This window comes from Artibeus jamaicensis, unplaced genomic scaffold, assembly GCF_021234435.1.
Source record: "Artibeus jamaicensis isolate MK-2021 breed Jamaican fruit bat unplaced genomic scaffold, CSHL_Jam_final scaffold_1689, whole genome shotgun sequence".
Classification (NCBI taxonomy): domain Eukaryota; kingdom Metazoa; phylum Chordata; class Mammalia; order Chiroptera; family Phyllostomidae; genus Artibeus; species Artibeus jamaicensis.
Genome location: NW_026522029.1, coordinates 12,040,749 through 12,063,249, shown reverse-complemented (window position 1 = coordinate 12,063,249; position 22,501 = coordinate 12,040,749). Strand labels below are relative to the sequence as shown.

General features: G+C 50.8%; 1 protein-coding gene across 4 annotated transcripts; it reads right to left on the bottom strand.

Annotated features, from left to right (window-relative positions):
• Positions 1-1,391: 1,391 nt before the first annotated feature.
• Positions 1,392-22,393, bottom strand: EXTL2 (exostosin like glycosyltransferase 2). Of its 4 annotated transcripts, none has more exons than XM_053655890.1 (5): positions 22,316-22,393; positions 19,567-19,636; positions 17,976-18,406; positions 17,342-17,412; positions 1,392-1,418 (listed from the first exon to the last, which is right to left on the bottom strand). In XM_053655890.1, exons 2-5 carry the CDS (start codon positions 19,569-19,571, stop codon positions 1,407-1,409), a joined length of 519 nt encoding a protein of 172 aa, XP_053511865.1. In that variant the 5' UTR covers positions 19,572-19,636; positions 22,316-22,393; the 3' UTR covers positions 1,392-1,406. The 4 variants fall into 4 exon arrangements, with proteins under 4 accessions (XP_053511865.1, XP_037008894.2, XP_053511864.1 ...); XM_037152999.2 differs by lacking the exon at positions 1,392-1,418 and adding an exon at positions 13,090-14,491; XM_053655889.1 differs by lacking the exon at positions 1,392-1,418 and adding an exon at positions 14,318-14,456.
• Between the last annotated feature and the right edge of the window lie 108 nt (positions 22,394-22,501).

The window sequence follows — 22,501 nt, the reverse complement described above, 5'->3', positions numbered from 1 at the left end:
ATTTATGCTGTAAATGTTTGTATTCGGAAGAGCATAAGGGAGAATTTTGCACACACACTACGACTGCGTCCTAAGTCTAGTCCACTTTCTGTCCCCATTTTGTTACAGCGGCAAAAAGCCCCTCCTCTCGCTCAGTGTAAGTTCTGGAAGGAAAAGAGAGATGAGAATTCTACAACAGATGCAATTTAAAATGCACATGTATGAGAGAAGTGCTGGAACCTGACCAATAAACAAAACACACGTCCTGGTTTCAGGAACACTCCAGAAGGTCCCGAGCTGCTGACTTTACAGACCTGGTGCCTCTGCTACCAAACTCAGGACGCTTATGTTCACTCCAGCTTCACATGGAATGTGGTGCATTTTACATCAGCGGAAGTAGGGGCCTCCTTACCAAATGGGGAGATGTTGAAACCTGAAATTACCCGAGACCAAGGTAAGGAAGAGTTTCCAAGACAAAGAGAACGTCACCATTACTGTCACAAAGTGACCCCATGTCTTTGAGGACACTGTTCTGCAGGGACAGAGAACTAGGAATCCTTCCCTCGATGTCCCCTTCCTGGCTGAACTGGCACGTCCCTTGCACACGACGCACATTTCAACTGCAGGTTGCTGGGCGGAGCCCTCTAGTGCCACCGGAGTCCCTCCAGCCTCCCCTCTCACTCCAGCCACCGCCGCGGTGACCCGTCCGACGCCAGCAGCAGCCAGTGCCACATGGGAACCCACAGCAGTTTCTCCCCTGTCCCTCTTGCTTCCAGCCTTGCCTGGAGCTTCTCCGAGGCTTCAGGTGAGGGACACCTAGGTCCCCTGCGGACACCTGCTCACCACTTGGTACCATCAGGGGAGCCAGCAGAGAAGCCACTTCCACAGACAGTTAGTTATATGGGGGACTGGCACAAATAACGCCCCTTCCCTAATCACATGAAGATCTTTCATTACCAAACTATAAGCATGCAATTCTGTAACACAACAACATCACACCATAGGACTTTCTAGGTGAGATGTTCAAATCACCGTCCATCTCGTGCAAGACGTTCCCGAACCGACCCACCAGCCACTCTCAATGGCGTCACTTCTGCTGGGCCCTGGGTTTGTTTCACGGATCTCATGCACTCAGTCGGGGGTGCCCGGGGGCTGTCGCTGTGAGGCTGGTGTCCTCGAGACAGAGGTGCTGTTTTGTGGTTCCTCCTTCCTCGCTAGGCTGTAAGCTCTGCAGGGGCAAGGTCTTCACCTGGCTTCTGATGTGTTCATGAATGTGTCTTCGCCGCCCCGAAGGGGTCTGGTAAGTGACCGTTTGTTAACTAAATGGACCAAAGTGTTGGGATTGGTACACTGCTCTCAACGAAGTGTGCGTGCGGCGTGTACATGGATTGCTGAGGTGCAAACTGGAACTGCGCTCCCTTAGCGCTTTAGGAAGTAATCTTCAAAGAGAGAGAGAGAGAGAAGACGGTGAAATTTTCTGGGGTTTTAGAAGATATTTAGCTCTTCCTAATAAATAAATTAAAAACCAACAGAAATGACATTATGAAAAATTTAAGGCTGCGCATGCAGAAAATCAGCCCCGTTTTTGCCGTGGGCCAGAGGGAAAAACAGCCCAAACACACAGGGTCACTGGCCCCTGAGGAGGGACCCAGGGTTGGTGCAGACCACCCAAAGCAGACAGCACCCCGGTGCCCTTCTCCCAGGACAGCCGGCTGAGAGCTCAGCTTGGTGAGGAAGGAGCTTGGAAACCCGATGAGGTCATGGGTAGGGCCCTTGAACTCTCCTGCTTTCTCTCCTGAACCAGTGCGTCAGACCACACAGTGGTCTGCTCGGCGGAGACGTGTGCTTGGCCAAGGACACGTCCTCAGAGAGGGGCAGACCGGATTATTTCAGTCTGTCCGGTCCGCTCCCTGACTCACCCTCATTGGATGATGGTGTATATATATATAGAACCCCATTTAGGTGTCTGAAGCAGCTTTTCCTTGAATCGGGGTGGTCTGGAAATAGCCTGGCCATCTTCTGGATCCTACGCCCCTTCTCTTCACGGCTGAAGTTAGCAGTGAACCTTAGTCGCTCAGCGGACCGAGTGCTGACGTCAGGGGCTGGTTGGGTAGCTTCCTGTCCTGCCTGACGGAGGCACCTCACTGCCGCATGAACTAAGTTGTTGTTAGGAAAAAAACGATGCACATTTCAAGAGGTGCGCATTCTCTTCCTGCTTCTCCCACAGAAATAATCCTCCCAGACGATGTTGCCCCAGTGGTAGAAGGTCTAGGATGGGACCAAAGCGTGGATGTCCTCCCTTCCGTCCCTAAATCTCAGACTCTCCCTCGCGAGAACACTTATCCGACCCACCAGCCCAGGGGTTCATGGATGCGACCAAAGAGGAGAAGGAAGGTGTGCTGTTTCTCTCTGACCGTCCCCGCATGCCGCACGCGCGCTTCGTGCGTTTTGTGAGTCACTGCGCCTCGTGGCCTCGAGTCAGATCTGTGTCACCTCCAGACGGTTCCTCCAGAGGTCTTTTTTTGCTGTCCTGCATGTGCATTTCCTAATTGCATGGTATATCTTTTCCTCTCTGACCTGGCACGGAGTCTCTGCAGGAAGTCTTCTGCGAGGACTCTTTAGGGTGTGGAGTGGCGCGCGCGCTGGCTAAGGTGTTTCATCCTGCACGTGCAGGGCGGCCAGGCGCCGCGTTTCTCGCGGGAGGGTCGTGGGGTGGGGGAGGAGCGCTGCTCTGTGAGCGGGGCAGCACTTTCACTGACGCGGGAGAGAGTGCCTGCTGTTTTGCTGCGTTGCCACGGACTTCCAGGCACCCACGAGACATTCCTCCTCATTGTGCTTTGCAAAACTGGAAACTCCCCGAGAAATTCCCGAGCAAGCTCAGTCCCACGAGAAGGAAAAGACAACCGAAAGCAGGGGGCACAGGAGGGAGGAGGGGACCCTGGGTGAAGCTGGGCCGCCGGAAGTGGCCCGATGGGAGAGGGGCGAGGCCCCTGTGAGTTTGAAAGGTGCAGCAGTGTGAGCTCCTGGACACAGAGACACGCGGGGCTTTTTCTAGTCCACACTCAGTGAGGCAGCGTCTCTTGAAGAGCAGGACCGCTCAGCACCGCTGAGACTCTGGGGGGTCCCGAAGCGCTCTCTGGACTGCGCCCCGCCCCTTCCCCAGGGCCTACGGCAGGGCAGGAAGAATAAAATCTGCACCCTTGAGCCGCAGGAGAAAGCTAGATGGTGTTTAGTGACGCGGAGTGTTAAGTTACAAGTCCTGTTAAATTCATCCTGGGAACCTGACTGGGAAGGGTCCACGGGGGTGGGGGTGGGGGTGGGGGTGTCCCACTATTCGGGTAACTCTCTCTTCGGCATCTGAGTGGTGGAGATCTGGGTGCTCTCTTTATCATCGTCTGTTAGACACTTCATGTACTTTTATTCACTGCCGGTTATAACTCACAATAAAAAAGACAGGAGAGAGAGAGGAAAGGGAACAAGCAAAGCCTGGGCTGATGGGGACAAGAATGTGCAGAGGACGCAGGCCTGAAGGACGGGGCGGACCGCTCTGATGCAGTGTGACCAGGCCGTGCAGGTGAGCTGCAGGGAGGGCGGGTGCTCACGAGAGTGGACCTGGAGTTGGGGGGCGGAGGGTGGCTGGGGAGGTGCAGTCGCTCACACACAGCCAGAGGGGTGTGGGGTGCGAGGGGTCGGAGGGTTGGGGGGCGAGGACCCGCCGCGGGACGCAGAGGGGTCTGCCTCTGAGGCGGTGAGGGGTGAGGACTGGGCATGTGGTGGGTTGTCGTGGCCGCCCGGGCCTGTGGCCGTCTTGGGGACTAAACTGGGGTGGAAGTGGTAGTGACGAAGGAGAGCGGGAAGGGTGCCGCGCCGAAGGTGAGGGCCACCTCTCGTAGGACCGGAGAGGGAGTGGGGGTGGGAAGGGGCACAGGGCAAATGTGGGTGGGTGCCTGGGCGGCGGCGGCCCGGGGGCGGCAGGAAGGCTTGTGCCCGATGACAGAGGACCTGCGAGAAGTAGGAGCTGGTGAAGGAGGGAAGGCAGTGCTGGCCTCTTGGACACAGAACTAGGACAACGACCACGGGCCACACCGGCAGGGGGACGGACAGACCTAAAGTGCATAGAGAAACCGTGCCCAGCACGTTCCATTGTCAGGTGCCGCAGCCGGAAATGAGCCCTGACCCCTGTGTCCAGGACACGGGACGCGCCCACGCACGCTGCTGCCGCTGCTCCCGCATCCCTGGAAAAGCTCAAGGCCCCGCCGCCAGTCTTCCTGTCCGTCCCCACTCCTGAGATTTCTGTGAGGACCCGAGTTCAACAGCAAGGCCTGTGTGTTTCCTTGGAACAAAATGCCAGACATTCCAGCTGATTTCTATGCACGATAACCTGCCTTTACCACTTTTAAAAGAGTTTGGATTTTGTGTCTTTTGCGCAAATTTATGGAGGTTTATACTATAGAAGTGGAAATCTACAAAACTCCAAAGGGCAGAAAGAATCAAGGAGGCATAGTTTGATTAAATAATTTAAAAAAGCACTTTCTAAAACTGTGATCTACCATAAATGGAAAAAGCTAATTATAGGCCCTCTTCTGGAAGTATTTTAGCAAAAGTTTGACTCTGTAGAGATTCTATACATAGGATTCTTCCTTGGAGTCGGTGATGGGACTTAAAGGGCCGAACGACACTTTTGTACTTGTTCTCTCCCTCCCGGGCACCGAGGGTGGGTGAGGAAAGGTTTGACTGAAACCAAGAAATCTGTTCGTTCATTCACTCAAGGTTTTGTGCTTCTCCTATGGGCCAGGTGCTGGGCAGGGCGCCGGGATGCAGCAGTGGACCAGACGCTGACCCTGACCTCTGTGAGCTTGCAGTCAGCCTCGTAAAAAGTACAGTGGACCGAGTGTGGAAGCTGCCGTCGAAGGACACGCCCAGGACCCTGGACCCTGAGCTCGGTCTGGAGGGGTCAGAGGAGACGTGTGAGAAATAACACACGTTCGCAAACGTGTCCTTGTAGGAGGGACAGGGCGGTTGGAGACTTGAGACACACCAGGGGTGCAGGTGCACAGAGAGAAGGCGCCGTCCGCAGGCCAAGGAGAGAGGCTTCAGAAGAAACAACGCTGCCGCCACCTTGGCCTTGGACTTCCAGCCCCCAGAACTGGGAGGAAACACGCTGGTGGTTAGGCACCGGCCTGCAGCGCTCTGTTAGGCTGTCTGAGCGGACCGAGGCAGTGGGACAGGAGAGGGAAGCGTGTGGTGGGAGGAGCACCTGTGCGTGGAGTGGCAGCTGGTGGTGGCAGCAGAGGGGACGAGGGAGAAGCAGGCTGAGCCTGCAGCAGCCCCGAGGAGGATGCAGCTCCATGGTGAGCGGTCTCGGGGGCACGGAGGGGTCACGGGCACAGAGTGAGGCGATGCCACTGGCCTCTGAGGAAGCACCTCGCCGGCACCGTGATGAGCAGACTCGAGGGGGCAACACCGGAGACCCAGGAGGCAACAGAAGGCCCAGGGCTTTGGGGTCCCGCACACCCATGCCTGACCCTAACTCTGCCTGGGCAAGCTCCTCCCCTCCCTTCGCTTCCATGTCCTCCTTGGTAATTTCAGGCTTAATTAAGTCTTTCCCCACGGGATGATCTGAGGATTAAATAAATCAGCGTGTGTGAAATGTTTAATTCTGGAATTTCTGAGTTCGAGGGACCCCGGGTACCGCCGAGATGAGTAGCATCATTCAGAGATGAACATGGGCACTGGGGTTCGGGATGGAGGCTTGGGCTGCAACACAGGCTCGATGAGTGAGACTGTCCCCAGAAAGTGGGCGGGAGGCAGAGGCAGAATTGTGGGGTACAGGAGTGAGAAGAAGAGGAGGCGGGGCAGGAGGCTGAGAAGGAACCAGAGAAGCGTGAGGGAAAGAGAAGGTTAAGGCCAAAGAGGAAAGAAGTTTTTAAGAGGAGAGCAGTCAGCAGTGCAAGAGCCAATGAGAAACCAAGCGAGGGAAGGACCAGAACACACTTGCAGGATGATGCCAGGACGTCAGGCAGGTGTGAGAGAGAGGCTTCTGGGGGCGACTGGTGCAGACCCTGCTGGAATGGGGCGGAGAGCAAAGGAGAGGCGAGGAAGCGAGCAGTGAGCTTTCTGAAGGAAAGAGAGGCGGCTCGGACAGCAGGGACCCTCTGCTCCCTCGTCCTCACAACTCGTTTCCACCGTCCCAACTTCACTCGGCTCAGGGAGTCTCAGCGTTGGGTCCACAGACCCCTCACGCGGTTCGCACATAGAACCTGAGGGGTCTTCAAACTTAGTAAGGAGAAAAACTACACCTTTAATTTCCTAGTCCGCCTTTTCACCACTTGTGAACGTAGGCAAGAGCTTCCAAGGATTAGCAGCGCCCGTGACTGTCAGAGTGTTTTTTAGTACCATGTTTTAGTTGTCACGGGTTTCTCAAAACATCATTTGTACTCATCACTTTTATAAAATTATGGTAGTTACCAAACCTGCTGCTAGATCTTATTAACAAATTGTTTGAACGTAGTTTGAAAACTGTATTTAAATGTAGCTGGTTTTCTTTGTCATCTTAACATATTTTGTCTTTAAAAAATCTTTATTCTGAGATGGGGTCCAGAGGCTCCCACAGATGTCGAGGGGTCTTTGGCACAGAAGGATTAAGGCCCCCTCCTAATCTGTCACATAAGCCATGAGATGTCCTCCAAATTTGGGGTTTTTTTGGTACGCTGCTGCCCTTGTTCCGGTACGGGGATGTGTGTCACATGTTCCTCCGGGGAAAACAGTCGTGTCTCTGCGGGCTTTTCTGTAGATCTGAGCACTGTCGGGCCTTTTACTTTTCGCCTGGTCATCGAAACGCCACGTGTTCTGAGATGGTGCAGTTGTTTCGATCATTCACTTAACTGTTTGCTCATCATCGACATCATTGGGCACAAGGTCCTACGCTACGTACTTGGGGATGCAGCGCTGGGACCTCCTAGGAATTCGTGGCTTGGGGAGCAGCCGAAGGAGAGGAGAGACAGCCTGACAAAATGGTCACAGGACAGTGGGGACCCTGCTTTCCTGGAATATGTGAGGATGTGTCGTTTCTGAGACGCCAGAGGAAGGTGTCCCAGGGAGGGGCCGCGGAGCACAAGGCCAATCGCGTTAAAGACTGAGTTTGCTGAGACTGGATGAGTGATGTTGGTAATGGCATTAGCCCATTTCTGAAACTCCTTGAATATTCACTACAATGCAGTGCAAGGGAGTTCTGTTCCATTGTGGTACATAGATTTTATGACCACACCTGATTAGAGCTGGGAACCAAATTGAAAAAAAAATCAACTATTTAGAACATCTTCCTTCCATGAGCATTTATTTAGAGAGGGAATGTTTGTAACCACTGCAGCTGAAAGTATTGGGCAAATATTTATTTGAAAAGCATTTTGAGGTGAAGGATGGTCAGTTTTTCATAGATGAGAACCTGACACCTGCTGGCCAAACTGTGTAATTCCCTCTCCAAAGGAATGGTGGGTAATAAAGCTACAATTATTATTAACTCTGATTCTCTACCAAAGAAATTACGGACTCAACCTGGGTTTTCCTTAAGTAACCAACAAGATGGAGATTTCATGGAATGATAAATCGAGTTTGAGAAGTTCAAGGTTAAAGAATTTAAACACAGTGTTTAATGCAATTTCCGTAACAGCAAGCCCACTGAGATGGAGAGAAGGCTTCGCCCAAGGTCATGCACAGGGTCTGGCCGGCTAACATGGGAGCCCAGGGCAAGAGTTCGGATGTTAAGTCTCTGCTATCTCGTTACCCGGCTCAGTTACTCATAAATTTTACTACCAATGCAGTAGGAATAGATGTGCCTGAAGTCTTTCACTTTTTTTTTTTTTTAATGGAAAAGTCTGGTTCAATGAGGTAAAATTTACAGGAAATAAAAGCTCACCGATTTGGGGAGTATAGTTCTATGAGTTTTGATAAATGCACAGCGTCGCCCCGTCCCTACACTCTCGCCTTTCCCGGAGTGCGGCGCACGCCGAGTCCCACGCCACGCAGCCTTTCGGGACTGCCTCCTGCACCGGGCCTGCCGAGCCGAGAGTCACCCTTGTCGTCCTGGGTGTCAGCGGTTTGTCCCTCTTCATTGCTGAACAGCGTTCCGTTACCTGGACACACCACAGTGCGTTCACCTTTCAACTGGCTGACGGGAGCTTGAGTCACTGTCAGCCTTCGGTGATGAACCGGAGTGAAGCTTTAACAGACACCGTGTGCAGGTGTTCCGTGCAGGTGCCGCTGCTCTTCTCTTGGATAAACACCTGGGCGCGGGATGGTGGGTCCTGTGGTGAGGCCATATTTAAAACACCACAAAAAACTGCTCTTTGCTTTTTATAAAGGTAATTTGACACCCATTTCTTTATTTTACCCTAATTTCAGTCTAGTTCTAGCCGTGTCCCATGTCATTGTTGGAGGGACCTTTCGGCCAATAGAGCGTTAACTCCAAGTGTGACACAAAAGCATGGAAGGGCCTCCCCTCCCCGGGTCACGAAGAAGCATTTTTAGAGGGCTGAGCACCACACCCCGAGACGGGCGTGGCCGTGGGTCACCTGCGGCCTGTTGCTCTGTTTTGCTGGGGGCCCTCTCTGAACATCGGTCATCAGCCCTCGGATGTGGGGGACTGGCGTATCCGCACTGCAGGGTCGCTCCGGAGACTGTGTGGGGTGATGTCCACGTCTCCCTCGTAAGAGGCACTGCTGTCACCCCCATCGGAGTGACTGCATGTGCAAAGGCGAGGGCTAGTCCTAAGCAACAGGCGGTGCCACGCTGCGGGTGATTTAGGGCTCGTTAGGAACTCCGGGCTGTAAATTTGTCACCAGGGACAAAGGAGTTTGGTTTGGCTGTCATGTCCATGATGTGGGAGTTTTTAAGACTGTTATTCTTATACTTTGCCACAGGTTAGCATTTTTGTACTTAAGACTGAGTCTTTTCTGTCCCTGAAAACGCTGCTGTCACATAGAAGGTAATAACTATTCACATGTAAGTTATACCTTACGTAACATGATAGGCCGAGGCAAGGGCCCCTGGGGACTTAACTTCTGAGGGATTAATATTTTTCTGTAGCTCCACTTAAGGTATTCTTAACTGAAAACATCGAGAATAGGGTTTTAACTTTGCTATTTTAAGATTATTTTCACTCCTTTACTGGCAGGCATTTAACTCAGGAAAAACGTTCATTAATTGGGTTACACTGACATCTGCTGGTAAAGCAGTGAATTCCAGAAAACACCATGTTACAAATGTCAATAGAATCAGTTTTAGACATTAAAGCTCGTCCTTGTATTCGGGGTTTAAAAAGTGGTCGGCTGTGCCTGGCCTTTCTGACTCGCCGTTCCACGCGGCTCGAGTGGGCTGTGGGCTGGCCGAGAGTGTCCCTGGGGTTTCATCGGCGCTGGTGGCAATAGGGGCTTGGCTACGAAGCAGAACTTCGTAACCTTTAGCATCGTCTTTAGAATCGTAACCTCTGCGGGTTGGCGTTTCCAATGAACGATGTCACCATCGTCATCCGTCTCCTTTATTGTCCCATCATCGTCATGCCTTTCTGTCTTAAAACTGCCCGACGGTAATGATGTTGATTAAGTTAGTCTTCGCTTTGAGGGAGGACTCTCGGGAAATTGGGTTTTGGGTCAGGGGGAGGGAGTGAGCTCAGCCGAGCTGGACTTGTGTGTTTGTCAAGAGGCGGGACCTGGCTCCTTTAAAGCCCGCCAATTTGAAGAATTTTACAAGTGGAAAGAAACTTACTGATCATTTAGCTCACCCCTCCCTTGTGTAGATGGGGCAGCTGAGACCCAGACCAATTTACATAACTTATTCCCTAGCTGATAGGACACTAGTGTGTCCTCATTTTCCCCTAACAGGGTCCTTGCCTGTATAAAAGCTGTCTTCGCTAGCTTTTTGTTAAGTTTCTCATTTAAAGCAAAACTACTTGAACACACATACACAGGGTTTGGGGGTCTCTATCTAGCTCACCTTCACTCAACCTCTGACTTTAACCAGAAACGTGTCACCGAAGTGCGTGCTATACTATGTAACACCGCTGTGCGGCGCGGCAGAGACACGCGGGTTCACAGGTCCCACCCAGGTGCTGCAGCCCCACGCCGGCTCGTACAGATGCGAAAGCGGAAGGAGGCACAAAAGGATCGAGAGCGAGAAACAAGCCTGAGCCAGGGAAATGCTTGGCTCTCAGATCAGATTTGGAGTCACCGAAGTACACGGGCGATAATCACTGCAACACACGTCCGCACGTTCCGCCCTTCAAAATCAAAGGCCGCCAGTGACCTTGCAGGGCACGTGCGTGATCTCCACCTGGCAGACAAGGAAGTAGGCGGAGCCAGGGTTCAGTGCAGGTCCCCTGTGTACTGGATGTTCTTCGCATTCCATCGCAGTAAGAGTGTTTTTGAACATATTGGGGAGGGACGGAGCAGAAAGGAAAAACGACTCATGGACGCACGCCACACTGGGGGCAGGGGGGCGTCTAGGGCCCTAAATGTAAAGAAAAAAAATACAATGCGTAAATAAAAATAAAATTCATATGCCTCTAAAAATATTAGAGCTTTATATGGAGTCTTCATAAAAGGAGGAGTGAGGAGAAGGGGGGAGAGAGGGGCAGAGGGAGACAGAGATGGAGAGAGAAGCGGAAGGTGGACAAACCCTAGCGGAACAGCAAGAACAGGCTTCTGCAGCAGCATGGGGTAGAGGAGGGTCCCATCTCACCACTTATGGCCCCCCACCGGCCCAGCACCAGCCTGGCACCCAGTGAGACCTGGCCTCCCCGCATCCCTCCTCCACCCCACTGTTACCCCCTTCCCCCGCTCCATCCCTTCCTCTACCTCCTACCCTCCCACGGTCACCAAAGGCACGCGTGGGTGCATGCACGTAAATGTACACACATGCCCACATGCACACACCTGATCTTGGAGCCTAAGCCCAGGTCTCTGCAAAAGGAACAAGTGTGAACTTCTCTTTTTTTGTGTGTGCTTTCGAATTTCTTATTCCTGAGACCAGAAGAGGGTCACTCCTTGACTGAACTCAAGCCTGAGCAAAGTTTCTAGGAGCAGTTTAAATCTTCCCGATTTCTGCTCTCCAGTCTTTGATTCGACAGCTGATTGTCTTTTCAGCCTTTTTAACACAGTTCCTGGCATGGCCCGGACACTTCCAAACCCCATGTCATCCGAGCAGTTTGTTCGTGGGAAAGAGAGAAAACGTGAGGTGCTACGCAAGGAAGGCAAGTCTGATGGGAAACGGTGCCCTGAGATGTGGTAGCAGGGTAGCTATGGCAACGCGCCTGGAGGCGTGTGGCAACAGGTATCAGGAACACGGAAAACACGTGTGACAGTCGACACAGCCAGGCACTGAAGGTCTTGGGCTGGACACTCACCCACCTGCTTCACCAGTAAGAAATTATCAAATAAAATGGTAAGATGATCGATTGCATAGATGATGGCTTATCTGGCCAATGAAATACCAGACAAACCATGCTCTTAAAATATATGCCTGGAAAAGTCGAGAGGAAGAGACACAAAGATACATGTTCAGCCGTTGTTAATGTGGTTTGGGGCTTTAATTTCTTCTTCACGCTGTTCTGAGTATGACGAAATTGCTAGAATATGTACGTTGTCACGTTTTAATAAGAAAAAGGGCTCTTGAAATAAAAAAAATGAAACAAAAATTGTGATGGTTCTCTGCCCACTGTGATGTAGGAGCAGTTTCCTGAATATGTCGCCTGCTGAGTCCAAGGGCTCACTCACCCAGGTGCCGAGTTGTACAATTAACTGTACCTGTTATCAATGACACATCCCAGCAGATTCATGACCATTTTATTTATTTTTTAAAAGATTTTATTTATCTTTAGAGGGGAAGGGAAGGAGAGAGGGAGAGAAACATCAATGTATGGTTGCCTGTAGTGGGTCCCCTGCTGGGAACTGGCCTGCAACCCAGGCACGTGCCCTGACTGGGAACCGAACCATGATCCTTTGGCTTGCAGGCCCGCACTCAATCCACTGAGACACACCAGCCAGGGCTCATGACCATTTTAAATGGACAAGGCATTGAAGGCAAGGCTACTTTCACAGACACTGTCTCCCCTGGGTGGACATGACTCTCATTTTGGCAGATGAGGAAACTGAGGCTCTAAGAAGCTGAGTACACATGACGTCTAGGAAGCGTAGGAGACCCCAGTGTCCGGCCGGAACCCGTAACCCTAAGCCGCCTTCTCCCCTGATGCAGTTTGAGGCCTGAGCTTAATAAGAGGCATGCAGGGAAAGGAGTTTCAGCGAAATTCTAGCCACAATGCACATGTCTTTGTAATACAGACTGTACTTCACTGTGCTTTCATATTTGCTCTCTAATGTCTGGAAAACATGATACAGTTAGCTTACGTGGTGCTGAAGACAAGTTCATGAACACAAAGTGGGGGGAAACCTGGAGGATCTGCACACTCGGGAATGTGGCTAACGCGTGTGCCTCATATTAGAACGCTCCGTGGAAATGTGCAAAAACACCGCAGAAATGCGGGTCGGCTTCATTAGCACGGAACACCTGAGTGCTAACATGCCACTTTATTATCTACCTGACAGTGCAAACCCCAGGAGGCCACGAATCACTACCGAGTTCGAGCAGAGCAGAGAATTCACCTGACGGGTTTTCAGTGGGGTCTGTGTCCTGCTTATTTCACCCGACTGCATTAAGACACGCACACGTGTGCCAAGGCAAAGAGACAACGTTTGCTGAACCAACGACACAAGGACCTCATTGTTGCAACATAAACCGGGGTTAGGATGATATTTTCACAGCTTTGCAGTTGTGGGAATACAACGGCATTATGGGAGGCAGGGGTGGAGGCGGAAGAGAGGGAGGGGCGGCTGGGAGACAGGGGCCTCTGTGTTCCTCGCTGCCGGAGGGGAGCAAGCACCAAGCCAGCCCGCGGAGCACAGGTCCTGGCCCACAGAACAAAGAGCAGGCAACGTGAGGGCGCCCCAGCGTACACTCCCCACAGCACTCCTCCACGACCACGCAGACCTCCCGTTCGTTCCTGTATCCGCGTAACCCAAATTTCACAATGGTGAACAGTGCCCTAGATCTTTTTGGGGGTGGGGGGGGGGAGTTCTGAATGCCAGGAATCGACTGTGTGTATACTACACACAACTCTTTAGCATCCAAGAGATAACCTATGTCCCCAAAATAAAGATCCTTTGGTACTAAGGGTTTTAATTTTGCCAGTTCTCACTCAACATTCCCTCAGATGTTATTTTGTACACATTTCTTAAACAATACACATGTTATGGAAGACATAAGGACTAATGTGCAATCTCAAGGTCCGATTCAGGGACAAAGATGCACTACTTGAACCCAGTTGAGCAGTGAGTTGCATAAAATCATCAGCTGCCCTTCCCAGTGACCCACGCAGTCAATGCCCAGGAAGACCAAGCACAACACTGGACGTTTTCCATCTGTTAAACGGAGCCTCACAGTCACGACAGACTGAGGGACAGAGAAAAGCATGGGGCTGCATCGAAACTGGGCCGGGCCGGTCGGGAGGGCCGCGGGGAAGCACCGAGTCTCGGCTCTGATACGGGAGCGAGACCAGTCTCTCCTCACATGGCTGTTACAAAGGGGCACTTCAGGGTTCCAGTGAAAGTGAGCATCCTTCAAGGAGAAAGCGGAGAAGCGCTTCCCTGCAGGTTACGACCCTGTAAACAGCTTGCTCCGGGTCCTCAAGGCAAAGGCCGGGAGTCCGAGAAATCAAAGGACTGTCTCCGCACGCAAACGATCAAGCTGCCCAGCTAGGAGTTATATTTCTGGATGAAGACCCCTTGCAAGAAGATCCCCCAGCTCCTTGGTTTTTGAAGTTCATGTGACTTTTCTATCCTAGAACCACTGTACGTTTTTTTCCTTCGTTGAACTTTGGATAAAAGTGCATCGTGTTGCTTAAAAATACAAAACAGTCAACCACGAGGAGCTGCTCAGATGCTGAGTAGTTGTAAGGTCTGCTTCTGCTGGACTTTCACGCTTTGCTTTTGTGGTTGGCGTACGGGAAGCCAAACTGAGAGATCATGATGTTGGAGTAGGTCAAGGGCATGCCGTCGTAGATGGCCACGAGCTTGTTGAGGCAGTAGGACCTCTGCAGAAAGTGCTCGGCTCGGTGCCACATTCCCGAGTGGCCCCCGGTGCTTTCCTTTTCCAAACTGCCCATGTTCACGGGTTTCACAAACACCCCCGAAGCCCTGCCGATGTGCTTGGCGACGAGGAAGTTCATGGCAATGTCGTCGCAGTTCTGCGTCTCGTCAATCAGGGCGTGGACGGCTGTGGGCTGCCTCTGGAAGAGGTCCAGGTACTTGCGGCTGAAGAAGGAGGCCCCGATCAGCACCAGGGAGTACTGGTCACCGTCCCCAAGGCCTGGGGCCTGCAGCTCAAAGCCTCCGTAACTGTAGATGCCCGACGAGGTGGAGACGTGCTTTCTAGGAACAAATCCTACAATTTGATCGGGAAATTGCTGAACAGATGGAAAAAGGACAAGTAAGTGGGCTATTTCTTGGAGCAGACATGGTGAAAAAGGGCAACGAGTTAGTACAGGGAGAATTCAACAAATCATCAACTTTATTTTACTCCTTATTCCATGTAATTCTGGGCTACTTCGCACATCCACATCCTGGTAAGTGTGCAGGTCAAGTTCCATCACAACCCAAAGCTCTACCCTCACCCACATTCTCCGAGCGCACACATCATCTGCTATTACTAAACGCTCGTCACCAGCGTCTGGTTCTTCGAAGCGTGCCCCAGAGGAGTTGGCTTCGTGAATGCTATTTATCCCAGGAGATAGGAAGCCATGATGTGGTTATTTTGAAAAACTTTTCATCCCTAAGAGGTATATACAATTAGAGGTCTATAGGTAATGGTGTTACTGGTTTTCCATGTTGACGCCAATGTTCCTGAAAGTCACTGCTGATCTTAGACACTATTCTATTTTTATCCCTTTTCAGGCTGCGTGTTTCCTCCTTAAAAACATGTATGTGCACGCGTGTGTGCGTGTGTGTGTGCATGTGTTGGGATGACTGAAGGAAGGAGAGCAGTAAAACTGGACTATTGAACGTTAAGGTGATGGTCACTAAAAACATCCGCAGACAAAAGAAAACCAGTGAAGCAGGTGAGAGAGGTAAGAACTTACAGGGTTAAAAGGTTTCGTTTAATCCGACAAATAGTTTGAGTTTCATTCATTTACTGAACAGACACTGAACTAGGAACACACACACACACACTCAGGCTGGGCTCAGTCCCATTTCAGGGTGGGCACCATAAGGCGTTCTACGGGAAGTAGCCTCAGCGGATCGATCCTGAGTCCCTAACTGGGCGGGTCAGGGCGCGCAGTGAGGCCCCAGGCCGGTAACTTCTTCAGTGAAAGCCAGCCCTGCCCATCATCTCTGTGCCCCTCGGGGACCCTCCTCTGAAATAAACGAAGCCCCCTTCAGAGAGCAAGTCTTCTTACGTAGCCTGTAACCCAGCGATTTGCAACTGGCATGCGGAGAGAATCTTTAAAACATGTGATATCTGACCTGAAAGAATTTCTTAAACATGCAATAACTGACCTCTTTTCTCCCTTACCTTGTCAAATTAAAAAATGGCAACAGCCAACCCAACAACAGCCGTGGATGAGTCAAAATTATACCTATTCTTTCTGTCAGATTGGCAAAAACTGCAGTTCTTGGTGAGCTGCAGAGTCCCGGTAATCGGTTTCTGTGTGTCGGGAGACGCCGAAGGTTGAAAATCGCCGCTGTAATCCCCCCGCCTGCCCCATCCCACCTTTCTTCACTCGAAATGCACAAACCGCCACTCTAGGGGGGCAGTTTTCTCGGTCTGTTGGCACCGTGCTTCCCGGCCTATCCTCTGTCTGGCTCCAGTAAATTGTCATGAAAATTCTCTGCAGTTTGGATGCTCTCACAACGACAACACAAGTCACAGCCCAGATAGGGACAGACAGGACTTGTGAACAAGGCACCATGGACCATGGGAAAGCCTGGGGTGCTGCTGGGAGGCCATGGGGTTGCTGGGGACAAAGGGGAGGTTGGGGGACAGGAAACAAAGGCTGTGGGGCTCCGGGGAAGATGTGCAGGGGTAGGGGATGGCAGAAACGTTGGGGGAGTGGGGGGCTGCAGGGGGGGCACAGACAGATGTCTGGTCTTGCCTGTCACTGTAACCACATGGTCCCACTGTGCAGGGCATGGGTGACAATGTGCTGTAGCAGTCAGATCGTCGGGGGCAAGGGACTGCAACGGTTCTTGACATTGTTACAATTACAACCTGAAATCGTATTTATCCCTCTTCAATTACGGCTGACTTGTAGCATTCTAATAAACCACAGTCCTCATATTTCTCCCCCACCACCATGCCCCAAACCCCTGACATTTTAGGGAAGTGGATTTTTTGCCTGACATAAAAATCTCACGGCTGGAGCACCACGTGAGGACTTTTGGGGCATGTAGCCTTTATTCGCAGGGCTGGGAAAACCAATGACGGGGGACCACCTGCTGAGCAGAACACGGGCACCAGGTTAAAAGCCGAAGTCTGAGGACGCTGGTGTGTATGGTGTCCTGTGACCGCTCACCGTTCACATCTAATGCTGCTCGGCCCCAAGGAGCCAACCAGGGTGGGTCACGGCTGTGCGAACAGACCATTCACTGTGGAGCACAGTGTCCACGGGTCGGACAGGGTTTGTGCATGTGTGTGCAGTCTGGTTCCAGGGAATGAATAGGCGTGTGGCCTCTAATAGCCGGTGACCACTCACACGTACTCAGTAGGAAAGGCCTGCTCTTACAGAACAGTGGGGTTGTGGGTGGTCTGGGCCTGCTTATCCCAGCCAGGGTTTGAGGAGAAAAGAAATGAACAAACTGCCACTTCCATGGTGCCTAGAGAATTACTGTTATTCATTTCTAAACCAGGGCCTCAGAATCAGGGTTAAATTTGCAGCTGCACTAAACGCTTCCTTCTAACGAAGGCTATATACCATATTAATACAAAAGGGCACTTCTCGTTTGAGACACAGGTGGCCTTGAGGGAAACAGCTCTGCCGACCACACAAGGGGTCGCGTCCACACTGTCCTCTGGAAGGCAGCTGTGGCTCCTCCACCCGGAGTCCCAAGTGCCAATCGAACACGGGTGCAAGACAGCGCGCCCCGCCAGCCAGCTTAACTGAGTGCAGGAAATCGAGGGGACCACGTCACAAACGCATCTCCTTTAGTAAACCCTGCCTCCCCGTGCTGGGCGACCCCCACATCAAACTGCAATGCTCTGCTTAGACTCTAGACAGGACCTCATGCTGACGGCCTCACAAGGCACTCAGCAGCCTTACCTGCCAAACGGAGAAAGCGAACGCAATGTCCTGGGCGCTGATCAGCATGTCGTCATCTACCATTAGCACCGCTGAAAGGAAAGGGAGAATAACTGAACTGAACAGTGTGGAAGTGAAGACACAGTGAGTAAGGTTCACGGGGGTCTGTGCAGACCCTTCAAATGAGGTGTTCCCCAACAAGTGAGTAAAAAGGAACACGGACCCCTGGAGAGATCTGTGTAGCAGGAAGTTGTTATTCGAATTGTAATTGATTTTATAACCGCCTGAGGGGGAAATTAACCATAGGAACTAGTGAACCTATAAATAAATAACCCTGACGTTCTTTAGAGCAAATTGGGACCTCGTGAAACTGCTCTGAAAGGCAGGAGGATGAGGGTGGCCAGCCATGCGGTCAGCCTGAGCTGAACGGCACTTCACTGCCTCCGGAGATGCGAGGGTGTGTAACTGCAGCCCAGCTCCTTCCCAACACCAAGGCTCCCCCCTGTGCCATGGGCACGTGCCTTCCTCCCCAGGAAACTGCTTCCTGACATGTGGAAACTGTCCCTTCAGCTTCTCCACGCGCTTTCCTGCGACTGACCTCCCCTGCTCTTCTCTGGACAGTGAGGACCAGCAGGCGGCACCAGTGGCAACTCACCCTCGGTCTCCAGTTCCGGGAAGTTCTGGAGCCGATTTCTCATCCTGTTTGTTGTCTGCAGCTTGAAGACCACGGGGACAGGGTGCGGCCCCAGAGAATTCCACACGTCCTCGGGCGCCTTCTCCCCCACGTTGTTCCACACCACGATCACCCGGTGCAGCCGTGGCAGCGCCTGGTAGTGGTTCAGCAGCCGCAGCAGCAGGTCCGTCCTGTTGTACGTCTGCATGACCAGAGTGAAGGCGTCCCGGACCAGCCTGCCCTGGGGCTTTGCTGCCCTCCGCAGCTCCAGCACCTCGTCGTCTCGGTTACTGGGGAGGAAGGTGGTCAGAGCCCCGGCCACCAGCAGCAAGGCCAGGACGAGGGCTAGCGAGAGGCGCGCGGCCCGGATGCCCAGCACCCTGCCAGGGAGGCTGCAGACGTGGCAATGACACCTGGAGGGGGACGGAGACGAGCTGTTAGCCTTCCCACCAGTCTCCATGCTTGGTTTCTGCTTTTTCAACGAGGAGAGCCGTGCGTCTCCTTTCCGTTCCGGTTCCCCCACCTTGGCCTGAGACAGCGAGGCCCGCGGAGGAACCCTCCCTGCTGGCCTGACGCCTTGGCTGCTGCAGATAGAAGATCTTCTGCACCGACCAGGAAGGTTAAACCGTGCATTTCAAAATTTACCCTCATTTTACTACAAAAAATTTAAAACTGAGATCGTTTTCAAATGGCATGTTTCCCTTAGCAGTACACTCATTTATCGAACAGCTTTGCTGAGATATTGTTGACATTTAAACCACCCATGTTTAAAGTGTACAACTGGATGTTCCAACATACGCGTACTGCACTGCAGTATACTGACTTCAAACTGACTTTTCGATAGCAGACGTTCGTCCACATGAGATCATAAGCGGAACCCTAGCAAGGAGAGCAGATGGTAACGGCAGCAGCAAACCATCACAGTGGGCTGACTACTTATCAGACCCGGCACTGCGCACTTAGCCTGTCATGGCGTGTGCTTACGTCTTCCGCATGCACAGTACACAGACCAAAGATTCCACCGGATGACACATCCTACACACGTGTTAACTCACCAGCTCTTCGCAGGTAGGGGGCACGCCCTCTCAGCTATGTTTGACATTGTTATTCTAGCACCTTCTGCACCAGAGATTTCGACTGGGAATAATATGGCTCTCCAGGGGGCATTTGGTAAAGACTGGAGACTTTTTTTTTTTAAGATTTCCTGTTTATTTATTTTTTAAGAGGGGGGAAGGGAGGGAGAGAGGGCATTCTGATGCATGCTACAGTATGCATGAACCTTGAGGACATTGTGCAAAATGAAATGAGCCAGACACAAAAAAGACGAATATTCCCGATTCCACTCATTTGAGGAAGTGAGAGTAGTCAATTTCACAGTGAAAGAAAGTGGAACGGCGGTTGTGAGGGGCTGGGGAATGGCGAACAGGGGGTCGTTTTGCAGAGTGAGAAAGTTCTAGAGCTGGAATAATGTAAACATACTTACCACTATTGAACGGCTCACTTAAAACCAGTTAAGATGGCAATGGTGTACTTTATCACAACTCAAACAGAGCAAAAATGTCCCGGCACTCACCTCATCCTGATGGTTTCAATCCCCTTTTCCTTCCAGCTTCAGTAATCGATAGGAACAGACTCTCTTGATGCTATTAAGAGACATCAAAGGATCTTCTGTGATGCTTTTGTCAACGAGCAGGAATTTTTTAAAAATGCTTTTAGTACCACTGTCCACAGGCTTTGAAATATTTCTAGAAATTAAAATTTGCTATGCTATGTTCTAAAAACTACATTTTGGTAATGAGGGAGATAATGTCTTCCTACAGGTGGCTGCTGATACTGCTATATTTTTGTTTTCATGTTTCTCTAGAGTATCCAGAAGCAGAATGAGCTCAGAGCATCCCCCTGTCTCACGTGTTTACACGTCAGAAACCAGAACATGTATGCGCTGGAGCAAAGTCTCTGAATGTATTGGTCATACAGCTGATACTCTGTTCCCAGGTTCTTAAGCATCTGTAGTTTTGTCCTTCACCACAGCTCCTTTTCCCCTAAACGTTCACAGGGCGTTCAGTGTGAGGCGTCTAAAAAACGATGGGACCTAAAATAGGTTGCAGGTAAATGCCAGGGTTGAGCCTGGCTGGTGTGGCTCAGTGGATTGAGTGCCGGCCTGTGAACCAGAGGGCTGCTGGTTGGATTCCTGGTCGGGGCACGATCCTGGGTTGGGGGCCAGGTCCCCTGTGCAGGGTGCATAGGAGGCAACCACATATTGATGTTTCTCTCCCTCTCTTTCTCCCTTCCTTCCCCTCTCCCTTAAAATAAATAAACAAAATTTAAAAAAAAATAAACGCCAGGGTAGAGGACTGAGGGGTGACAGATGGCATCCTTCCTATTCCTGGCTGCGTGTCACTTGAAGGCAGCTGGAACCCTGGTTGCAGACGAGCGTCAGCCCCTTAATTCTTTCTGTTCTTACTTCTTACAGCCTCCGTCACATGTGTGAAAAACTGGTCCCCCCCCCATGGAGTTTGCACAGTTAATCTAATGCAACTAATCAGGAGATGACATAAACAGATATTAAACATATTCAGAGTAGAAATCCACTTATTAATTTTAAAATGTTCATCATAATATCATATATTTTGTAATCTTATACACCCATTTAATCTTGCGGCATAAACAGGAGTTAAGAATCTGATAGGAGACTTTAAAGATACTGCCTCTGTAATGACCACCCACAAAGAGCTGAAGAATCATTTTTGATTTTCCAGAATCATGCTCTTTCACGATACAAGTTATGAAAGGTCAGAAGGATGGCTTAGCGTGCGTCACAGGCTCCCCTAGCGCTGGAGGCCCCTCCTCCCTGTACCCCCCCCCACCACCACAGCAGCTCTGCGCGCATCACCGTTCTAAAATTAGCAGCTGATTTGCCTGTCACTACTCCTGACCCTCAGGTCAGCTCCTTCCTCCATCCAGTTCCTCTGGGAAAAGAACTTGGACTTCTCTGGCTTTGTAACCCACTTCCTTCCCTCCCCCCACCCCCCACCCCCCACACACCAGGGCCCAGCACGCAGTCTGGTGTACAGTGGACACTCATTATAGGATTGCTGAATGAATGAAAAAAAGTAACTTCAGCTTTGTCAACATAGTGGTTAACATACATGGACAAATACTACTTCAAGATGACAAAAGAAGTGAGACACAAGCATTTTCCATTCATAGAACTTTTTCTGATTTCAACAACGCTCAGTTTATATTTTCACTGAAATGCCTTTAGTGCTGGAGGTTGTAATTGCGTCCTCCAAGACTGAAAGCTCTGAGTGACATTGACGCTTTGGAAAGGAGCAGGCCCTCCCAGTCACAGGAAAACCTATCTCATATTTTTGAGGTGGGAGGCAGAGAATTTGGGAATCCCAGGAGGCCAATATAAATGAAATTAAACTTTAATTTCTCCCACTCGCTTTAAAACTATTTCAAAGGGGGTACTGCAGATTTCTCCATAAACCAGTGGTGCAATTTCTCATTTATAGTAATATAGGATAAAATGCACAATTTGTTTATTTGTAAATTGCCTCTATCGGGGTGACACTGGTTAATAAAATTGCATAGGTTTCAGATGTACAAATCTATATAACACATCATCTGTATATGGCACTGTGTGTTCACCCCCAAGACAAGTCTCCTTCCATCACCATTCATCCCCTCTTTATCCTCTCCTACCTCCCCTTTAACCCTTTCCCTCTGGTAATCACCATACTGTACAATTATTTTTAAAGGCATAATACAAAAGTACAGACTTAAGTTGCAGCTGACCGTGAGTTATGGAAATCAGTTGCTGAAATTTGGTTATTTCTATAGACCTTCTTTCTGCCTCCTAAATTGCATCATATTGAAATAAAGCCCTTTTGCAGAAAAACCCAATTGCCATGGAAGTATTTACCTATCCTTAACCTGGTTTGCACCCACTTAATGTTAGAGTAAAATTCGAAGTCTATGGCTAATATAAAAGCTTCCTAATAAACACAAGTAAATGCCACTAATTGAAAATATTTCTATATTTAAGTTAAAATGCTAATAAAATATACGTCAACAAAGGCAAAGTCAAAATACTCGTTCCAGAACTTAATTTCTGGAATCTAGCTGTTTCTGCACAGCAGTTTTAATGAACATGAACATTTTTTTAAATCGGAGAATACATACATTATATTTTCAAAAATAAAACCACCCACCCACTACCCTCCCCACCAACAAAGTTCCAGAACCGAAGCAAAACACGCATCACCCTCATTGCAAACATTTTTAACATGAGAGAGAGCCTTGTGCGATTTCCTTACCTCAGGAGCAGAGATTGCAGCGGGGCCGCTGAGGTATTTGCTAGCAGCTAGGCTGACACGAAACGGAAGGGGCGGTTCGCTTGCTCGCGAAAGTGCGTGCGTGAGTCGTTCTAAACCCTGCAGCGCGCATCCCGCTCACTTTGCGGCGTCTGCAGGTCTCTGGGAGGACTTGGCACCCGCTGCTTG

What these genes read in the sequence shown, in the direction of transcription:
- EXTL2 (XM_037152999.2), bottom strand. An exon ending in CCCGGAACTGGAGACCGAGG is followed by an intron (nt 17,413 to 17,975) that starts GTGAGTTGCCAC and finishes CTTTCCTTTCAG; the next exon opens with CGGTGCTAATGGTAGATGAC. An exon ending in TCGCTTTCTCCGTTTGGCAG is followed by an intron (nt 14,492 to 17,341) that starts GTAAGGCTGCTG and finishes CCATCTGTTCAG; the next exon opens with CAATTTCCCGATCAAATTGT.